The 15,506-nt window shown below is 42.0% G+C and overlaps 3 protein-coding genes across 4 annotated transcripts; 1 reads left to right on the forward strand and 2 right to left on the reverse strand.

The window, feature by feature from the left end:
• Positions 1-2,743: 2,743 nt before the first annotated feature.
• On the reverse strand, positions 2,744-4,061 carry LOC306837699 (P2Y purinoceptor 11-like; the record flags this gene model as incomplete). Its single annotated transcript, XM_079365443.1, has 2 exons — positions 3,918-4,061; positions 2,744-3,717 (listed from the first exon to the last, which is right to left on the reverse strand). Exon 2 carries the CDS (start codon positions 3,662-3,664, stop codon positions 2,744-2,746), a length of 921 nt encoding a protein of 306 aa, XP_079221569.1. The 5' UTR covers positions 3,665-3,717; positions 3,918-4,061.
• A 1,185-nt stretch (positions 4,062-5,246) lies between these two features.
• Positions 5,247-8,974, reverse strand: ppan (peter pan homolog). The gene is made up of 12 exons (XM_079366380.1): positions 8,765-8,974; positions 8,469-8,639; positions 8,178-8,279; positions 8,036-8,086; positions 7,685-7,855; positions 7,391-7,467; positions 7,027-7,134; positions 6,814-6,937; positions 6,567-6,645; positions 6,248-6,377; positions 6,004-6,161; positions 5,247-5,911 (listed from the first exon to the last, which is right to left on the reverse strand). The coding sequence occupies exons 1-12, from the start codon at positions 8,777-8,779 to the stop codon at positions 5,487-5,489; spliced, it is 1,611 nt and encodes a 536-aa protein (XP_079222506.1). The 5' UTR covers positions 8,780-8,974; the 3' UTR covers positions 5,247-5,486.
• A 50-nt stretch (positions 8,975-9,024) lies between these two features.
• Positions 9,025-15,239, forward strand: angptl6 (angiopoietin-like 6). Of its 2 annotated transcripts, none has more exons than XM_079366382.1 (7): positions 9,025-9,035; positions 12,130-12,625; positions 12,730-12,867; positions 12,946-13,156; positions 14,110-14,303; positions 14,688-14,958; positions 15,050-15,239. In XM_079366382.1, exons 2-7 carry the CDS (start codon positions 12,155-12,157, stop codon positions 15,232-15,234), a joined length of 1,470 nt encoding a protein of 489 aa, XP_079222508.1. In that variant the 5' UTR covers positions 9,025-9,035; positions 12,130-12,154; the 3' UTR covers positions 15,235-15,239. The 2 variants fall into 2 exon arrangements, with proteins under 2 accessions (XP_079222508.1, XP_079222507.1); XM_079366381.1 differs by lacking the exon at positions 9,025-9,035 and adding an exon at positions 10,877-11,574.
• Positions 15,240-15,506: the final 267 nt, after the last annotated feature.

Here is a 15,506-nt window from a genome sequence, read left to right on the forward strand (position 1 = left end):
CGCTTTGTGGCGCCATTCATACTGCTTGGTAAGCAGATTCTTCAGACACTGTGCAGCAAAAAGGTAACCTGGGACGAAGCTCTTCCAGAACACGTCCGCCCACGGTGGGAGTCATGGCTGAGAGACTTACCTGAGTTGGCATCCATGAGAATCCCGAGAAGTTACTTGCCTGATGAGTTCGGAAAGACCTCACAGTACAAACTGCACAACTTTTCAGATGCAAGTTGCGTTGGATATGGCGCCTGCTTGTACCTTCGAGCCACGAGTGAAACTGGGCAGGTCAGCTGTTCACTCATCATGGGAAAGTCAAGGGTCGCCCCCACGAAACTGACCACAATCCCAAGACTCGAACTATCATCTGCAGTAACATCTGTACGCAACGGTGACTCCATCAAAAGAGAACTTGAAGTCGAAGTTCTACACGAATATTACTGGACTGACTCCAAAGTAGAGCTAGGCTATGTGAATAATGATGCCAAGAGATTCCATACATTCGTTGCGAACCGCATACAGTGAATCAAATCCAGTACTGACCCTGCACAATGGCACCATGTCAATTCTGAAGACAACCCAGCAGACCTTGCATCTCGAGGAGCCAGTGCAGCCCAATTGAAGGACTCCTGTTGGTTGAAGGGACCAGAGTTCATTCGGCAACCAAGTCTGTCGATCAAAGAAGCATTAGCAGAAGTGGATGATGTGGACCCAGAACTGCGGAAAGCCCATGTTCATACGGTCCAAGCTGAAACCACAAACCCATTGATCAGCCGTCTCAGCAAGTTTTCAGATTGGTCAAGAGCCGTGAAAGCTGTCGCCAGACTAAAGAAATGCATCAGGAGACATAGTGGAGGTCAAGTAGGGACAGGCGAAACTACAAACCTTGAAGAGAGACATGAAGCAGAGCTCTTCATCATCAAGCTTGCACAAGAGGAAGCCTTTGCCGATGACATAAGGAAAATCAAATGCAATGGAGCCGAAAAGCTCTGCAAACAGAACAAGCTCTACCGGCTAAATGCTTACCTTGATGCAAATGATATCCTCAGGGTGGGAGGACGGTTGTCGCAAATGATGTGAAGCACCTGGCAATACTGCCAAGGAAAGCACACGTGTCAGACCTGATTGTCAAGTATCACCACGAGCGTGTACACCACCAAGGCAGAGGGATGACAATGAATGAGATACGTGCAAATGGAATATGGATCCTTGGATGCGGAGGTATTGTTTCTTCACACATTTACAAGTGCGTCCCATGCAGAAGGTATAGGAGAACCATAGAGGTTTAACAAATGGCAGATCTCCCAGAAGAGAGAACTATGACAAGTCCTCCATTTACCTACTGCGGACTCGACTGTTTTGGTCCATTCCTCGTAAACGAAGGAAGAAAGGAACTTAAACGATATGGGTTGATCTTTACCTGCTTATGCTCTAGAGCTGTGCATATAGAGACCCTAGACGACATGACCACCGATGCGTTCAGATGTATTGTATCGTATTGTATTTTTTAAGTTCTCACGACGTGGATGGTGTGAAAGAAGAAGGCATCAATAAACGCCCGTTTTTTCCAAAAAGAACTTTCCTGTGTTGCCGTGTATCGAAAGGAGTTACAATATGCTAACGCTAAACTAACACACATTTAGCTGATTTCACAATGTAACGTGGCTGTCAGCAGGAAGTAGAGAAATCACTTCTTCATTAAGATTGTCACATGTGAGTATTCTTCACACTAGACATCCTAAACTTTACATGTAAATATATTCAGATTGGAGAGTTAATCTGAACAAACACGTGTCGGTGAAAGCCTTTAGACACCGGCCCACAGAGGAGCTAACAGGCTAACAAGCTGGCGCTTTACCTTCATCTCCTTCCTCCTCAACCTGGTCCGCCCAGCTGGGCTTGGAGCTGGAAGGGGGATTAATACCAGTATTAAATTAAGGGAACAATCACCGACCAAACAGATTTAATTTAATGTTCGTAATAACACTCACTCGTCGTATTCCATCGACGGCATCCTTTCGGTTAGCTTAGCTTCAGGACCGCAACCGGAAAAGGGCGAGCAGCAGAGCGCGAGCCGAGGCGCCGCAGCAAACACTTCCGGGGTAACAGTGTCAAATGTGTTTATCTCAATATGTTATGAATCTAGAAACAACTGTAATCTTGTCGAGATAATTTTGACTTGATGTTATGATTAAGTGTCTTCACTGTTTGAGATAGGAGGTTACATTAGATGAGCTGATGTAGCTCAGAACTGTTCCTGTCATTTGTAGCCTGAATATAGACACACGATATAAAAACATGATTCCAGAAATACTTTATTTTTAATGAAAGTAATGAGTCTCTTGTTGTAGGTAAGTCTATTTTGTTGATATTTTCTCCACTGACATGTCAAAAACAACTCCCCCAGAGACTAACTAATGTCATTTTATTAAACTGATTTTCAAGCTAATCGATGCCTCTTAATACATTTGATTATTTGATATCAAATAGTAGTCAGTGGCTATAATAAAAATGTTGACGTAATGAGATCAGATTCAAATACATTTGAGATTGAAATAAGAAACAGTACAACATCAAAGTATCAATAATAAAAATCTGTTTATGTTTCAACATATTAACTTTCAACAATACACAAACAACTCAATATATTTAAGCAATATCTCCTATAAAACTGTCTTGTGCAGAATTAAACTGTGCTTATTATAACATGGCATAATGATTATATTTACTGAAAAGCTGCCCACAAGTTGCTCTACTTTCTTACCCCTCCTTTGTAGTCTTCCTCTTGGCTTTTTCCACAACAAGCTACTCTGATACTGTCAAACAAAGCCATGTATAGGATTGGATGGATGCACATATTCAGAGTGGCCAGTCCCTTTGACACCTGGTACATTTTGTAGGCCCAACAGACATCTTTTTTCTGCATTTTCAGATGCAAGTGATAGATTTGAAAGACATGGTAAGGCACAAAGGAAACGGCGTACAGCACAAGAACTGATGTGACCAACAAGGCGACTTTGCGTTTCTCCAATGCGGTTATGCTGACATTTTTCCACACCACCCTAATAACCACACAGTAAGAAATGAAAGTAACCAAGAAGGGAACAATACACCCAAATACAGCAAGAAAAATGCTGTAGTTGAAGTAAGTGCTTTCATCCTTGTCACATAAAGACACGCACAAAGTGTTGTTGTTGGATTTGCTAGGACAAATGGAGGCAAATTTCAAGACAGGGCAAGAAATGAAAGCGACGAGGATCCAGATGACGACACTGACCGCCTTGGCGTGCTTAGGCCTTACATGGGATCTAGTAAAGAAGGGCCACACAAGTGCCACACACCGGTTCACACTTATCGCCATGATGAAGAAGATGCTCACATACAGGTTGCAGGTGAAAAGAAACCTCTCAATCTTACACACAGCGTCACCAAACAGCCAGTGTTTCTCCAGGGAGTAGTAGACGATCAACAGAGGCAAGGTCAGGATGTACAGCAGGTCACTGATCGCCAGGTTGCAAGACAGGACAACTCCAGTGTGCCAGTTCTTTCTCTCTCTGACCACCAACAGCCAAAGTGCAAACAGGTTTCCAGCCATGGCGACAATGAACTCAATGCTGTACATTGAGGGCAGCAGGGCTATCTGAAAGTTCTCACAGGGGAACTTTTCCTCCATGTTGCTTGTAGCTGAAGAATGTTGCTTTACACAGATTTTTTCTGGTCCAATATCTGTAAATCAATACATAAAAATCAGCGTATCTTTTTTAATCACATCATATTAGTTAAGAAACATGAAGTAAAGTGGATACATGATTTCTGTAGTTGAGTATTTGAAAGATATAAAGAGAGAGAGTCCGGAACAAAAGACGACACTAGCTGTAAGATCGAGACTTGATAAAGACTTGAAAAAAAGCAGAACTTTCACTTACCCGATGGCAGACTTGCAGTGCTCTGTACTATGAAGTATAACCTGTGAGTTTAGCTTGTTGTCAGTTCATTTACTGTGTGACATCTGGAAACAAAGTGCGAGACAAAGATTCACAAGGTTCATGAAATGAACGAGCAATGTGAGGAAAATGGTGAACGTATCAAACCACAACATGGAACTTCCTCTAAAGCCCTCGCCGTGAATTTCACAATTTGAAGAACCAATGACGACATCACATGGGAAAGGCTTGCAAAACATATAGACACAAATCTACCCACAATTTAATCACAGGTGACCTCACGAAACTGATAAAATGTGTTGTTACATGGAAACTCATCTTTCACGTCACATCACTGTGTGTGACTTGAATATGCATGGCAAAGTGAAGTGTGGTTAATGCCTTTATCTTATTTAGATGAACTAATTCATGAGTTTAGCACAAGCATCTTTGCGCAATGTAAGGTCAGGAAATCAAACAGTGAAGATCAGGGACTTTCAAAAAAAGAAAGAGGGCTGTCAAAAGACTTCAATGAAGTCTGGAAATTTAAAAGAACTGGTTGCCGTTGCTGCGTGACGGCGGCTTTTCACATTACTTTCATATAGGCAACAACTTGTACAATAATATAATTAAGATAATAAATAATGGAGCTTTATGCATTTATATTTTCTCTAATCTTTAATAGTGTCAACACTCTGTGGACCACTCTCCAGATATGTTCAAAGACAGGACGGAAACGGGGTAACAAGAAGCACAGTGACTGGAAACGTAGCTTTCTCTATCAAAGGCTGTAAACGCTGGAAAACATTACCACATGAAATCAAATTAATCTCAGACTTTAACTCTTGAAAGAAATGTGATATTGTTGGAAACGTATTTTAAAGTATAGGGTTTACTGTGATTTTGTGTTGTACATTGTTCTCTGTTGTTCACTTAAAGGCCCGTTCCTCCTTTGGTATCAATCAGTCCATGAACAGCAGGCGTTCATGGACTTAGTATGTCATTGGTGAGGTCAGACCTCTTCGGGTGAACTTTCATTTTAATGCACAGCACTTTGGTCAGCTAAGGTTGTTTTAAAGTGCTTAATCAAATAAAGTTGGACTGCACTAAATAAAGCAAGATGGAAGTCAACTACTTTGGGTGACAAACCTGCATTCTTTAAATTCTTGGAAAAGTACCTGAAGTAAGCTATACAACTATATGAGCAACTATGAAAAGGTTTCATTTACGTTCCAAGTAGTTTTTATATTTTTTATAAATGAACTTTTAACTACTTCACAAATTAACTTTTAACCCTGACACCCAGGAAACAATAATCACACCCCACATTGATTGCTTTTTCACACAATTTATTGAAAAAGTACATATTTAATATTAATCACAGCGTGAAAATAAAGCACTTTAGTTTACTTCTGTCTCTCTGCTGATTTTCAGCAATAACTCAATCTCACAACCCTCATTCATTGAAGAGGGTTCACAGGCTGAGGTGCTGATGGAATATGGATGCTTGCTGCCCTCTGCTGCTCCAGCACGGTAACACGTTCAATATTTGAGTCCAGAGACAATTAACTCTCAGCCTTTCCCCTTCCTCTGTTTAAAGCCTTGCTTTCCTCCTGCACCTTTCTTCTTGAAGCCTGGCTTCCCTTTCTGACTTTTAGATGTAAAAGGTCTGTCCTTGGTTTTCTTTCCCCCAAATGTTTTCTTTCCTTCAAATTTCTTCTTGCCACCAAATTTCGTGTCCCGATCACCAGCGAATGTCTTTCCTTTAAACGTCTTTCCTCCGGGCTTCGTTTGCCTTCCGAACGCTTTCTCCCCGTCCCGTGGTTTCTTCCATCCCTTCCCTCTGTCGTCTCTCCTCGGTCCTCCCGGCCCGTTCCTTTTTGGTGATTTGGTCTCTCTGTCTTGTCTTGGAAATTTCCCGGGAGACATCTTCCTCTTCTTGGCAGGTTCACGACTTTTATCCGAGCCCTGCCTCTTCCTGGAACTCGGAAACATGTCTGCACGGAGAAAAAAAAACAGGATCTTGGTTGATAACTAAATACAAAAACAGGAGGATGTTGGCATTGTTTGATGTGCGTGTTACACTTGCCTTCATCTGGCTCCTGTCCTACAGCCTGTCTGTAGTACTCCACCTCATCGTCAGACTCCACAGCCAACGCCTGGTCCTCCTGCATGCCAGGATCCTCCACCTCGCTGTCCTCTTCAGCCTCCGACTTTTTCCTCTTAATGCCTGCCAGACTCTTTTTCCTGTAAAGAGAACAAGGTTTAAATCGATCCATTTAAAAGTCATTTATATTGTGAAAAGGATCACATCATATAAACGGAGACGTTACCTGTTCTCCTCTTGCTTCTCTTTCTTCTGGGCAATATTTTGCTCCTGTTTTTTCCGGCGTTCCTGTTTCTCTCTGAGCTGCGCCTCCTTCCGGTCCAGGATCTCCTGGATTTCCTCCTCTGTCTTTGAGACTGGCAAAAACAACAAAACAACTTCCCATTAAAAGACAACCTGCTGCAGATCCACGGCAAAACCATTTCTTCTTCAGATGCATCAGTAAGCGTTTACTTTTAGAGAGAAATCAGGGAAATCATACTGATTTTTGTCATCATGTACACCAGGACACATCGATTACAAAGATAAAGAGAGAAGCGACTCACCGACTGAGTGATAGAGGATGTTCCCCTCGCCCATGCCTTCTTGTATCTTCGTGAGTTGGAGAGTCATGCGAGGACCAATCTAAGGTGAAATCAACGTACAAATAAGGCGTCACTCCAGCCAAGGGAAATTTATCTTTGACTCAAAATGCTGCCAGACATTCAGCTTCTTCCACTTGAAAACTTAAAATACAAGAAAAAAACCAACAAACCATCCATGGTTGTAGTTTCATTCACTCCGCACGCTCACCTCAGTCAGACGGACAGCACTCTGCTGGGACGCCATGTTGCCTCGCCCCGAATAGACTTGCGGGAGCTCAGTAATGTTGTGCTCGCCGTCCTGCTCCGCCTCGCTCTCGGAAAGGTTCGCCCCCCTGCGATGAGAGTTGAAACAAAAACAGTCAAACGAAACCTCGGACACAGCTGCTCTGTGACGTAAAGAGGGGCTGAGGCGGTGTCTCACTTCATCAGCAGCTCACTGATGTCCTCGAACTTGCTCATGTTGGGGAACCTCTCCTGCATCAGCTTCTTGACGCCGCGGCTCATGCCAACGGGGACGACTTTCAGGCTGCTGCGGGTCAAGAGGCAGGATCACGTGGGTCAGTGTGACTTTTCATCGAAGAAGTGAAAGAAAGCTGCTCATGGCGTGGAGGCTCATCAGTGCGTTTACTTTAAACAAACATCACTGAACAGTCAAGTTTGAATCTGTCATCACCTGAGCCCATCTGTGCGTGATTTTACCCAATTCCACTTTTTTATTAATTACAGTATTTTTATTTAACAAGCATCACTCCCCCCCCCCAATCTGATGACATCTTTTTACTTACTAATGCCGAAATTCTATTTCCTGGGAGTCTGGGTTGTAATTCAGCAGCACACACCTCTTGATATTATTGAGGCTCACCTGAAACACACAAACATGTTCTCATGACGATTGTGTTCAATGTAGCAGTGCTGTTTTCCCGATGTGATGGTCTCCAGGATTAAGAAAGTCAGAAAGCGTTTACTTTTGGAAAAATCTTCAAAGGACATCTCAGAAGACTATACGATCATCATGCCGACGAGGCTTTAATCCTGAATGTTACAAACAAACAAAAAGTTGTTTTGGGGGGAAAACATACCCTGTGCACATTAATGGAGGGAAACATGTTCTGAAACATGGTGGCCATCAGTTTGACGTGCATGCCATCGGAGCCAAAGTTGTTGAGGATGAGTAGAGGATGATGAGTGAACTGCTGATCGTGCATCCTGTGCTTCTTCAGGGATGAAACCACATCTTTGATAAGAGAGTACTGGAGACAAAAAAAAGGGAGTGCTCATTTAAACAGAACAGATTGTTTTTTTTTAATTAACACTTGTGTATGGGCAGATCAGTGCGTTTACTTTGAAAGCATCACTTACAGTCAAATATTAAACTTTCATCAACTGAGCCCAGTTACAAAATAATCGAGTACTCCTGTTCTTTGATTTACCTTTTGCACTCTGAAGTGGAGCGTGGGACCTTTGGGAAGTCGAGCAAGTCTCTGGAAGCAAAACCAACATGTTTAGTGCTGGATGAGGGTACATAGAGGAGGGGGGGTGAAACCTCAGATTTGTTCCAGTATTTATACCTACCATGTTGACACTGCTGGGAGTCTTACTGAACATCATAAAGTGCGTCACCCCAAGAGGTCCTGCGATAGCCACAAAGTCTTTCAGCACATTCTTTTTCCTAATCTGATGTAAAAAATAAAAGAAAGCCGGTCAATGATGTGCGACAAACATGATGGGGTTCATATGGTTATCAAAAATATATATGCATCACAAAACTTGAACATTCAATGAAATCAAACTAACTCATGCCGCAGTTTCTTCTCATCAACCTTAAATACATCAGGTCGACTTTTAGAAAAAGAAAAGACAGACCTTCAGAGATTCTGCGGTGTACGGCTCCATGACTCTGCGAACATCCACGATGAGCTGGCCCACGTTTTTCCCGATCTGACCCCGATGAAACACGAAGGAGTGGGGGACAGCTCCGTACGTCTCCTCGGCCACATGGTTGGCCTGTGCTCGGGATTTCTTCTGGTTCTTGGTCTATAAGCGGCACAACACATATAATAGAAGTTACACTCACTTTTACAAACGATGTGCTCAAGTATTAGATTGAACTGAGTCTAACTCTCCAGTACGCTAATGTGCTAACATAGGCCGGATCTTACCTTAGCTTTGCCCATTATTCAGCGAAATGTAGAGAACTTAAATTATTCAACAAACACGACCGTCCTCTCTCTTTACACTACGTGAACATGCTCATAGACAAACTGTCCATTGTGACCGAAAAACGCCAGCCTACAACGCGTTGAACAACTTCTCTACGACAAACACATGAAGACTTCCACATGGCCCCTCCACCGCACCGCCGTGTGTCACACTAATGTATATCCGGGTTCCACGCATGTATTAATAGTTCCTAGTAAAGGTGGTCAGAGGGTAATACTTGATCCTGTCTACTAAAGCTTATTTGTAAAGTACCTAACGATCCCAAGCGTTTACTTACATCGACTGTTAGTTGTCCACGTCGCAAGTAGCGCTCTTTAGATCAATGCATCGTTTTTTTATTATTGAAAATGTATTTTTCGCACAAAAAACTCCAAATACCCTCTAAGAAACCATGTAAGGATAATTAACTATTATTGCAGTCTTACATTTTAAACTGTTTAATTCGTTAACGGGCTTTCTGTTTGTGTCGTATTGCATTCATATTTCTTATAGTTTTGAACTGTTGTAAACCTGTAAATAAGGCTAGCGCATTTGCAATGGTTGAATAGAATACCACCAAGGGTAACGTGCAAGAAAAACTCCTTTAAATGTGCTGCCAGCATAAATGCATAACTCATACTATGACCAACATATTATAATCTGATCCTTTGTTGTGGCGACTTGATTTCAAAATAAAATCTAAATGAGAAAATTTGTCGATAACGTTGTGCAGTTCTTTAATTTGACCGCTAGGAGGCAGCAAATATAGGTGGTTGTCACTCTGCTCCAATTCCTTTAACTTGAATTAGTAATGAGGTAGGAATAAACTAAAAAGTCAAAGAAAAGTTAATATTTATCTTCAAAATAAAGGAAATAATATGTTATGTCGGATTCTGTCACAGTACCCACTGGTTTTTGGTCAATAAATATGTAAGTTAGTATTCAGTACTTCAGCGAACCTTTATTTTCTAGTTCCTTAACAAAGTCTAAATTATCAGGCAAAGTGATCCTTATTTTGTCCAAAGCATTCATGGGTTGTTTATTATTTCAATTATTGAATTTTGCCCACACAATAATGGGGACCATTATTTTAACTGTAAAAGGTAAAAATAAATGAATAAGTAAAAAAAAGGTTATCTCAATGTAAGTCACTCTTGGAATAATGTCCCACAAGGTTCTGAAGTTACAAGCTGAAGCAGGCGCTAAGTAATGCTATGGCAGAAACCTCAAAGAAGACCCAAGTTTTAGGCGTGGTACTATTTGAAAAGCTGCGCTTCTATCCCATAATCAAGAATCCCAAACCATAGACTGTAAATATTAAGTCCCAAACAAGATATTACAGGGCATGCTGTTTCAGTATACTATGCCTTTCAAAATCCAAATATGAAACCACAGTTCACTGTCAGAGTGCATGAAGTGTGTGTTACCTGTAACACTTCAGACCTCTTTAAGGGCCAAAAACATTAAATAAAATAGATAAAATCTGATTTGATTGACCACTAAAATATGACTGTTTTATTGTTAAATGGGTCACAGAATACACAAATCATATTTCAGGCATTCATTCAACATTTAACATTCATATTTTTTCTCCCACCTGCATAATACATCCTCAGCTTCAATAGGATGTAACATTAAACTGCATGTCATGATGCAAATCTAAGGCCATTCTTCTGAATAGGCATCTACTACTTTCAGCACTTTTTACTGTAATTTATCTGACTTGGAACTGTTAGTTTACAAAGTGATACTGTTACTTCTACAGAAGTACAAATCCCAGATATTTCTTTCAACTCTAGGTCTGAGTAAAAATATTGATTCATCAATACATTGCAAATATCTTTTTCCCAATTTAATATTGATTCAAAAAACCATGAAATGGATTCTTATGTCATTGAAAACTACACATTCCAGCCCAATTATAGCTGCACTACCGTATTTAAAAAAGAAAAGGAAAATCACAGTCAAACTAAGAAGGATTTATGTTGCAGTGTACATGCACTTTACCTTCTTCTATGTAATTACAGAAACAAATTGATCAATATCCAGTCGAATTGATATTGAATGCTGACCCAAAGAATCAAAATTTAATTTAATAGTGAGGTTCTTGACAACACCTAGCCCTATTCAACACTGCCTACATTAAAACACGTTCTGTCATGAAGACAAAACAAACCCTGAATGTGACGCAGATGTGTTCTGTTGTTTGATGAAGGACCAGTCAATTTAAACGTGTTTACATTTTAGTGAAAGAACAACTGAGTAGCAGCCCTAACGTAAAAGGGTGCATTTGATTATCACAGTAGTTCAGCTTGTAGCAGGATTCAGTCTGTGGCAGGAGAGCAGGCTGATGGCAGAGGGAGGAGACATCCAGGGAGTCCACACTTGAGAAGTCAGCTAAACAACTACTGGGAGGCGGTGCATTTGGATGGTTTGTCATTAGCTGTCTTCTCTTCAGAGATCCTGGCACAGACCTTTGGAAGGAGAAGAGGCCATTTAGTTGCCGCTAAAACTTTAGTGTCATTGTATTTTTTTTGCCTAATATTCATTTGTGACCAAAATGTCTCAACATTGACGGAGGACCACAGAGGACTTTGAATTGGGTGAAAGCAGCTTGGTTGTGACATTTTTGGGGGTCCTTGAATATGTGATTTTTTAAAAATATATATACGTTAGCCTTTTATTTGAAATCTGTGCGTCCTGAGAGCTGCAACTACATGCTGGAGCTGAATAGAAAGTATCCTATACTGAACACTTTTCATCTGCAGCGGTAAGTACTGAGCGGAGATAGGTATGTGAATGTGATCCACTTGAATGTAGAGTGAAATGCAGTGATTGTGGCATCCAAAGGTGTGGTAGCACAGTTAAACACAATAACATTGTTGTCAAATGGATAAAAAAAGTGTTATTTGCTTGATGTGCATGTGTTTCAATAAGAAAGTGATTTATACTCCAGATGTAAATATTGACCTTTGTGGCTGCATGTGTTTATGGTGTTGATTGTGGTTGTTGTGGCTGGATTCAGAGATTGCTCTTCTGTTGACTCTGAGACGGGTGTGTGTTGATTCTGGCTGGTTGATGTTGACTGCTGTCTCTTAAGTGTTGACCTGCTAATAAATTCCAGCCATGAGGGAAAGTGTGTACTTTACTTAGAAAAAAACATCTGGTGATCCACAGAATGTAGTTTCATTGAAAGCAAACTTCATGTCTTTTTTATCACATTTGTTTTCTTAATGGTACAGTCCAGTCTGATGCTCTAGTGTTGTTTATTTGTGTTATTTTATTGCTGTTATTTTTCTCATTACATCCTCTCGTCTGGTGCCAGGGTTCCTCCAAAGTTGAAGAGATTCATGGAGAAGACACTGGCTATAGGCCTGACTCTTTTCTTAGCACTCTGTCTGAACATACCAGAAGCTGGAGGACGGAAGGAAGGTGCTCATGGCGAGGACACCCAGAAACGTTCATCACGATCTTCAGACACAAAGGGAAGCCGTTGCTCCTACACGTTCATTGTCCCACAGCAAAAACTTACAGGAGCCCTGTGTTTAAACACACAGTCTGCCACCACCAACCATTCAGAGGTGGCGGCGTTGCGGGCGGAGTTTAGACAGCAGCAGAAGCAGATGGACCGGCTCCGGGACATACTGGAGCAGGAGGGGACCCTTGCTGTGGAGGTGAGAGCCCTGCGCAAAGAGAGTAGCAACATGAATTCTCGCATTACACAGCTCTATGCCCAGCTGTTGCATGAAGTCATGCAAAAGAAAGACCAGGCACTGGAGCAACGGAGGGTGGAGAACCTCCTGCTAAATGCAACAACACAGGTGAGTAAAAAAAATCATTGATATTTCATGGTAGCTTCAATAAAGTGTATCCAAATCATCATCACACTCCTCCTTTGTGTGTTGTGGTTGGTGGAACGTGTCAGGCTCTGCAGGTGTCCAGTAACTACAGGGAGCTGGAGAAGAAATACGGAGCGCTAACCTCCATGATGAGCTCCCAGAACCTGTTAATTGCTCGCCTAGAAAAGCAATGCCAGTGCAGAGAATCCACCCAGTCCTCTTTGGTAGATAAAACAAACTGCATGCGCAATATATTGGCAGTTTTCACAGCAGCCAATAATGCTTTGTTGTTTTTGTGCCAGTCTGGACAGGTAACGACTGAACCTCCACAAAGCCACACCAATATGCATCCAAATTACAGCTCTGACGCCAACGAAATGACCAACGATGTTCAAAGGGACCAAAGTGCTCCACCGACACAAAAGGAAAACACTGCTAATTTCATCCCCAGCACAGCAGCCTACACTCCTACAGACCCTCCATTCATTAGCTTTCCCGTCACAAAGACTCCAGGTACAACACTGTAATGCAGCAGAAGTACTTGATCAGACTTGAACCCGTGTGTATAAACGCATCAATCTTCTGTCAGAGTTATTTAGCCTCTCCGATAAAGAGGAGCTGAAGGAGTCAATGACCCGCTGGTGTGGGTTCTATCTCCCTGGGAACTCCTAAACAATGTCAGAAACAGCTCACAGCTCTTATCAGAGCAGGGAAGACAGCTCTTTAAATTACCCTGCTGCTATAAACGTGCACAGCTGGAATGTTTAAATTGTAAAGCTGTCCTCCTAACAAGTCAGCAGAATCACGATGACTACGTTTTGTGTGTGTCACTTCCTAAAAGGTCTTTTAAAAAAAAAACTTAAAAAACTGCACATTGCCACATCTGTAAAAATGACAGAGAATGTTGCACAAATGCACGTCAGCTTTTCTTCGTGCAGATATCTTTGTTCATTTTATCACTCTGGCATGAGACATTGAACATGTGTTGGGGAAACATTCTTCACATCGAAAAGGATAACTTAAAGGTCACATGTTATGCAAAATACACTTTACCATGTTTTTTCATTCACAAATGTGTTTCCATAGTCTTTCTACAAACCCTACAATTATGAAAGGAGTCCATCCTCTCCGGCTGTTGCCTGCTCCACCAGAAAATCGTATTCCCCTTTGTGACGTCACAAAGGGCAGTAACTGTGTCAATGACCTATTAGAGCACTTTGTACGTTTTCAAAGTTTTTGCAATAGTTGCATTTATGTTTATGGGTATTTCAGTTTGGGTTCTTAACTGTTCTAAAGGGAGCAGGCTTGGTTGAAAAAGAAAGCTCTCCTTTAAATACCACAGAGGAAGTAGACTGTCATCGAAGGAGCTGTTACAGTGCCGTGTATGCAGGAAATAGAAAAAGTGGTCCATCAAGAATTAGTATTATGGCGCTTCCTCACTTTTGTGTGTTTTTATCTTGTCTCAGGCCCGTGGCGAGACTGTCAGCATGTTTTGGAATCAGGTGAGACCACCAGTGGGATCTACCTGCTCCGCCCACAGAGCGCCAACCGCCTTCTGCAGGCGTGGTGTGAGCAGAGTCAAGCTCAGGGAGGCTGGACGGTCATCCAAAGGAGACAGGATGGCTCTGTCAACTTCTTCAGGACTTGGGAGCAGTATAAGGTGACCACACACACCAATACTGCAAAGCACCTTGTTCATTTTATGGGAGAGAGTCTACAGCCAAGCTAGCATTGGCTAATGTTGGAAAGCTAACATGTTGATGTCAAGTAGGGTACAGTATAACCATAGTCTTCATTAGCTGGTGCCAGACAAAGTCAGCGGTTCACCAATTTTACAACAAGTTAAATTATTTAGTAGGATAAAAGACCTGTTGCACTTAAAGTAAAGTATGGGACGGAAAAAGTCTGAGCTTCTGAATAAAACCTCAAAGAACCATTTAATACATTTTTTTTTCAACTCAGTCTGAATGAAAGATGTGGACAAACTTCATGTCTATGTTCACATGGCACTTCAGCTTAAACTGCTGTGTTTGGGTTTTTACAGCAAGGCTTTGGGAACCTAGATGGGGAGTACTGGCTTGGTCTGGAACACCTCTACTGGATGACTAAGCAGGCCCAGTATAAGCTACGGGTGGCTCTGGAGGACTGGCAGGGCCGACAGGTGTTTGCAGAGTATGACAGCTTCCACCTGGAACCGGAGAGTGACTGGTACAGACTGCGGTTAGGACAATACCAAGGCACTGCAGGGGACTCCCTCTCGTGGCACAACAACAAGGCCTTCACCACTCTGGACAGAGACAAGGACGCTTATACAGGTCTGCTCAACTCCCTGGATCCGTTTGTTAGTACTCTGTCTGCGTTCTGACAGTTTCCTTAAATAACCCTGTTCACCTGCTTTGTCCCCAGGTAACTGTGCTCATTTCCAAAAGGGAGGCTGGTGGTATCACATGTGCGCACACTCCAACCTGAACGGTGTGTGGTATCGGGGTGGACACTATCGCAGCCGCTACCAGGACGGGGTCTACTGGGCGGAGTTTCACGGAGGGTCCTACTCTCTAAAACGTGTTTCCTTGATGATCAAGCCGACATAACATTGCTTTACAATGTAATAAACTGAAGCAGACTTTTTCCTCAAAGAGTATATTTCACTGAATACCCTGTAAAACAGTGCCAAGGGGCAGACATTCATTATGTTTGACCTTTAAAGCAAACAACTAATGGGTGTGAACAATTTCACTTTTTAACCTTAGAAGAAAATGTTTGATGAAGGACTGCTGAATGATGAGTGAGTGTAATCAGCCAGAGGTGTGATGATGATGAGCATGCTCTGTGGCTGCTCCAACAGCATGACATATAGCATAAT

The sequence above is a fragment of the Symphodus melops genome (genome assembly GCF_947650265.1).
Source record: "Symphodus melops genome assembly, chromosome: 17".
Lineage (NCBI taxonomy): Eukaryota > Metazoa > Chordata > Actinopteri > Labriformes > Labridae > Symphodus > Symphodus melops.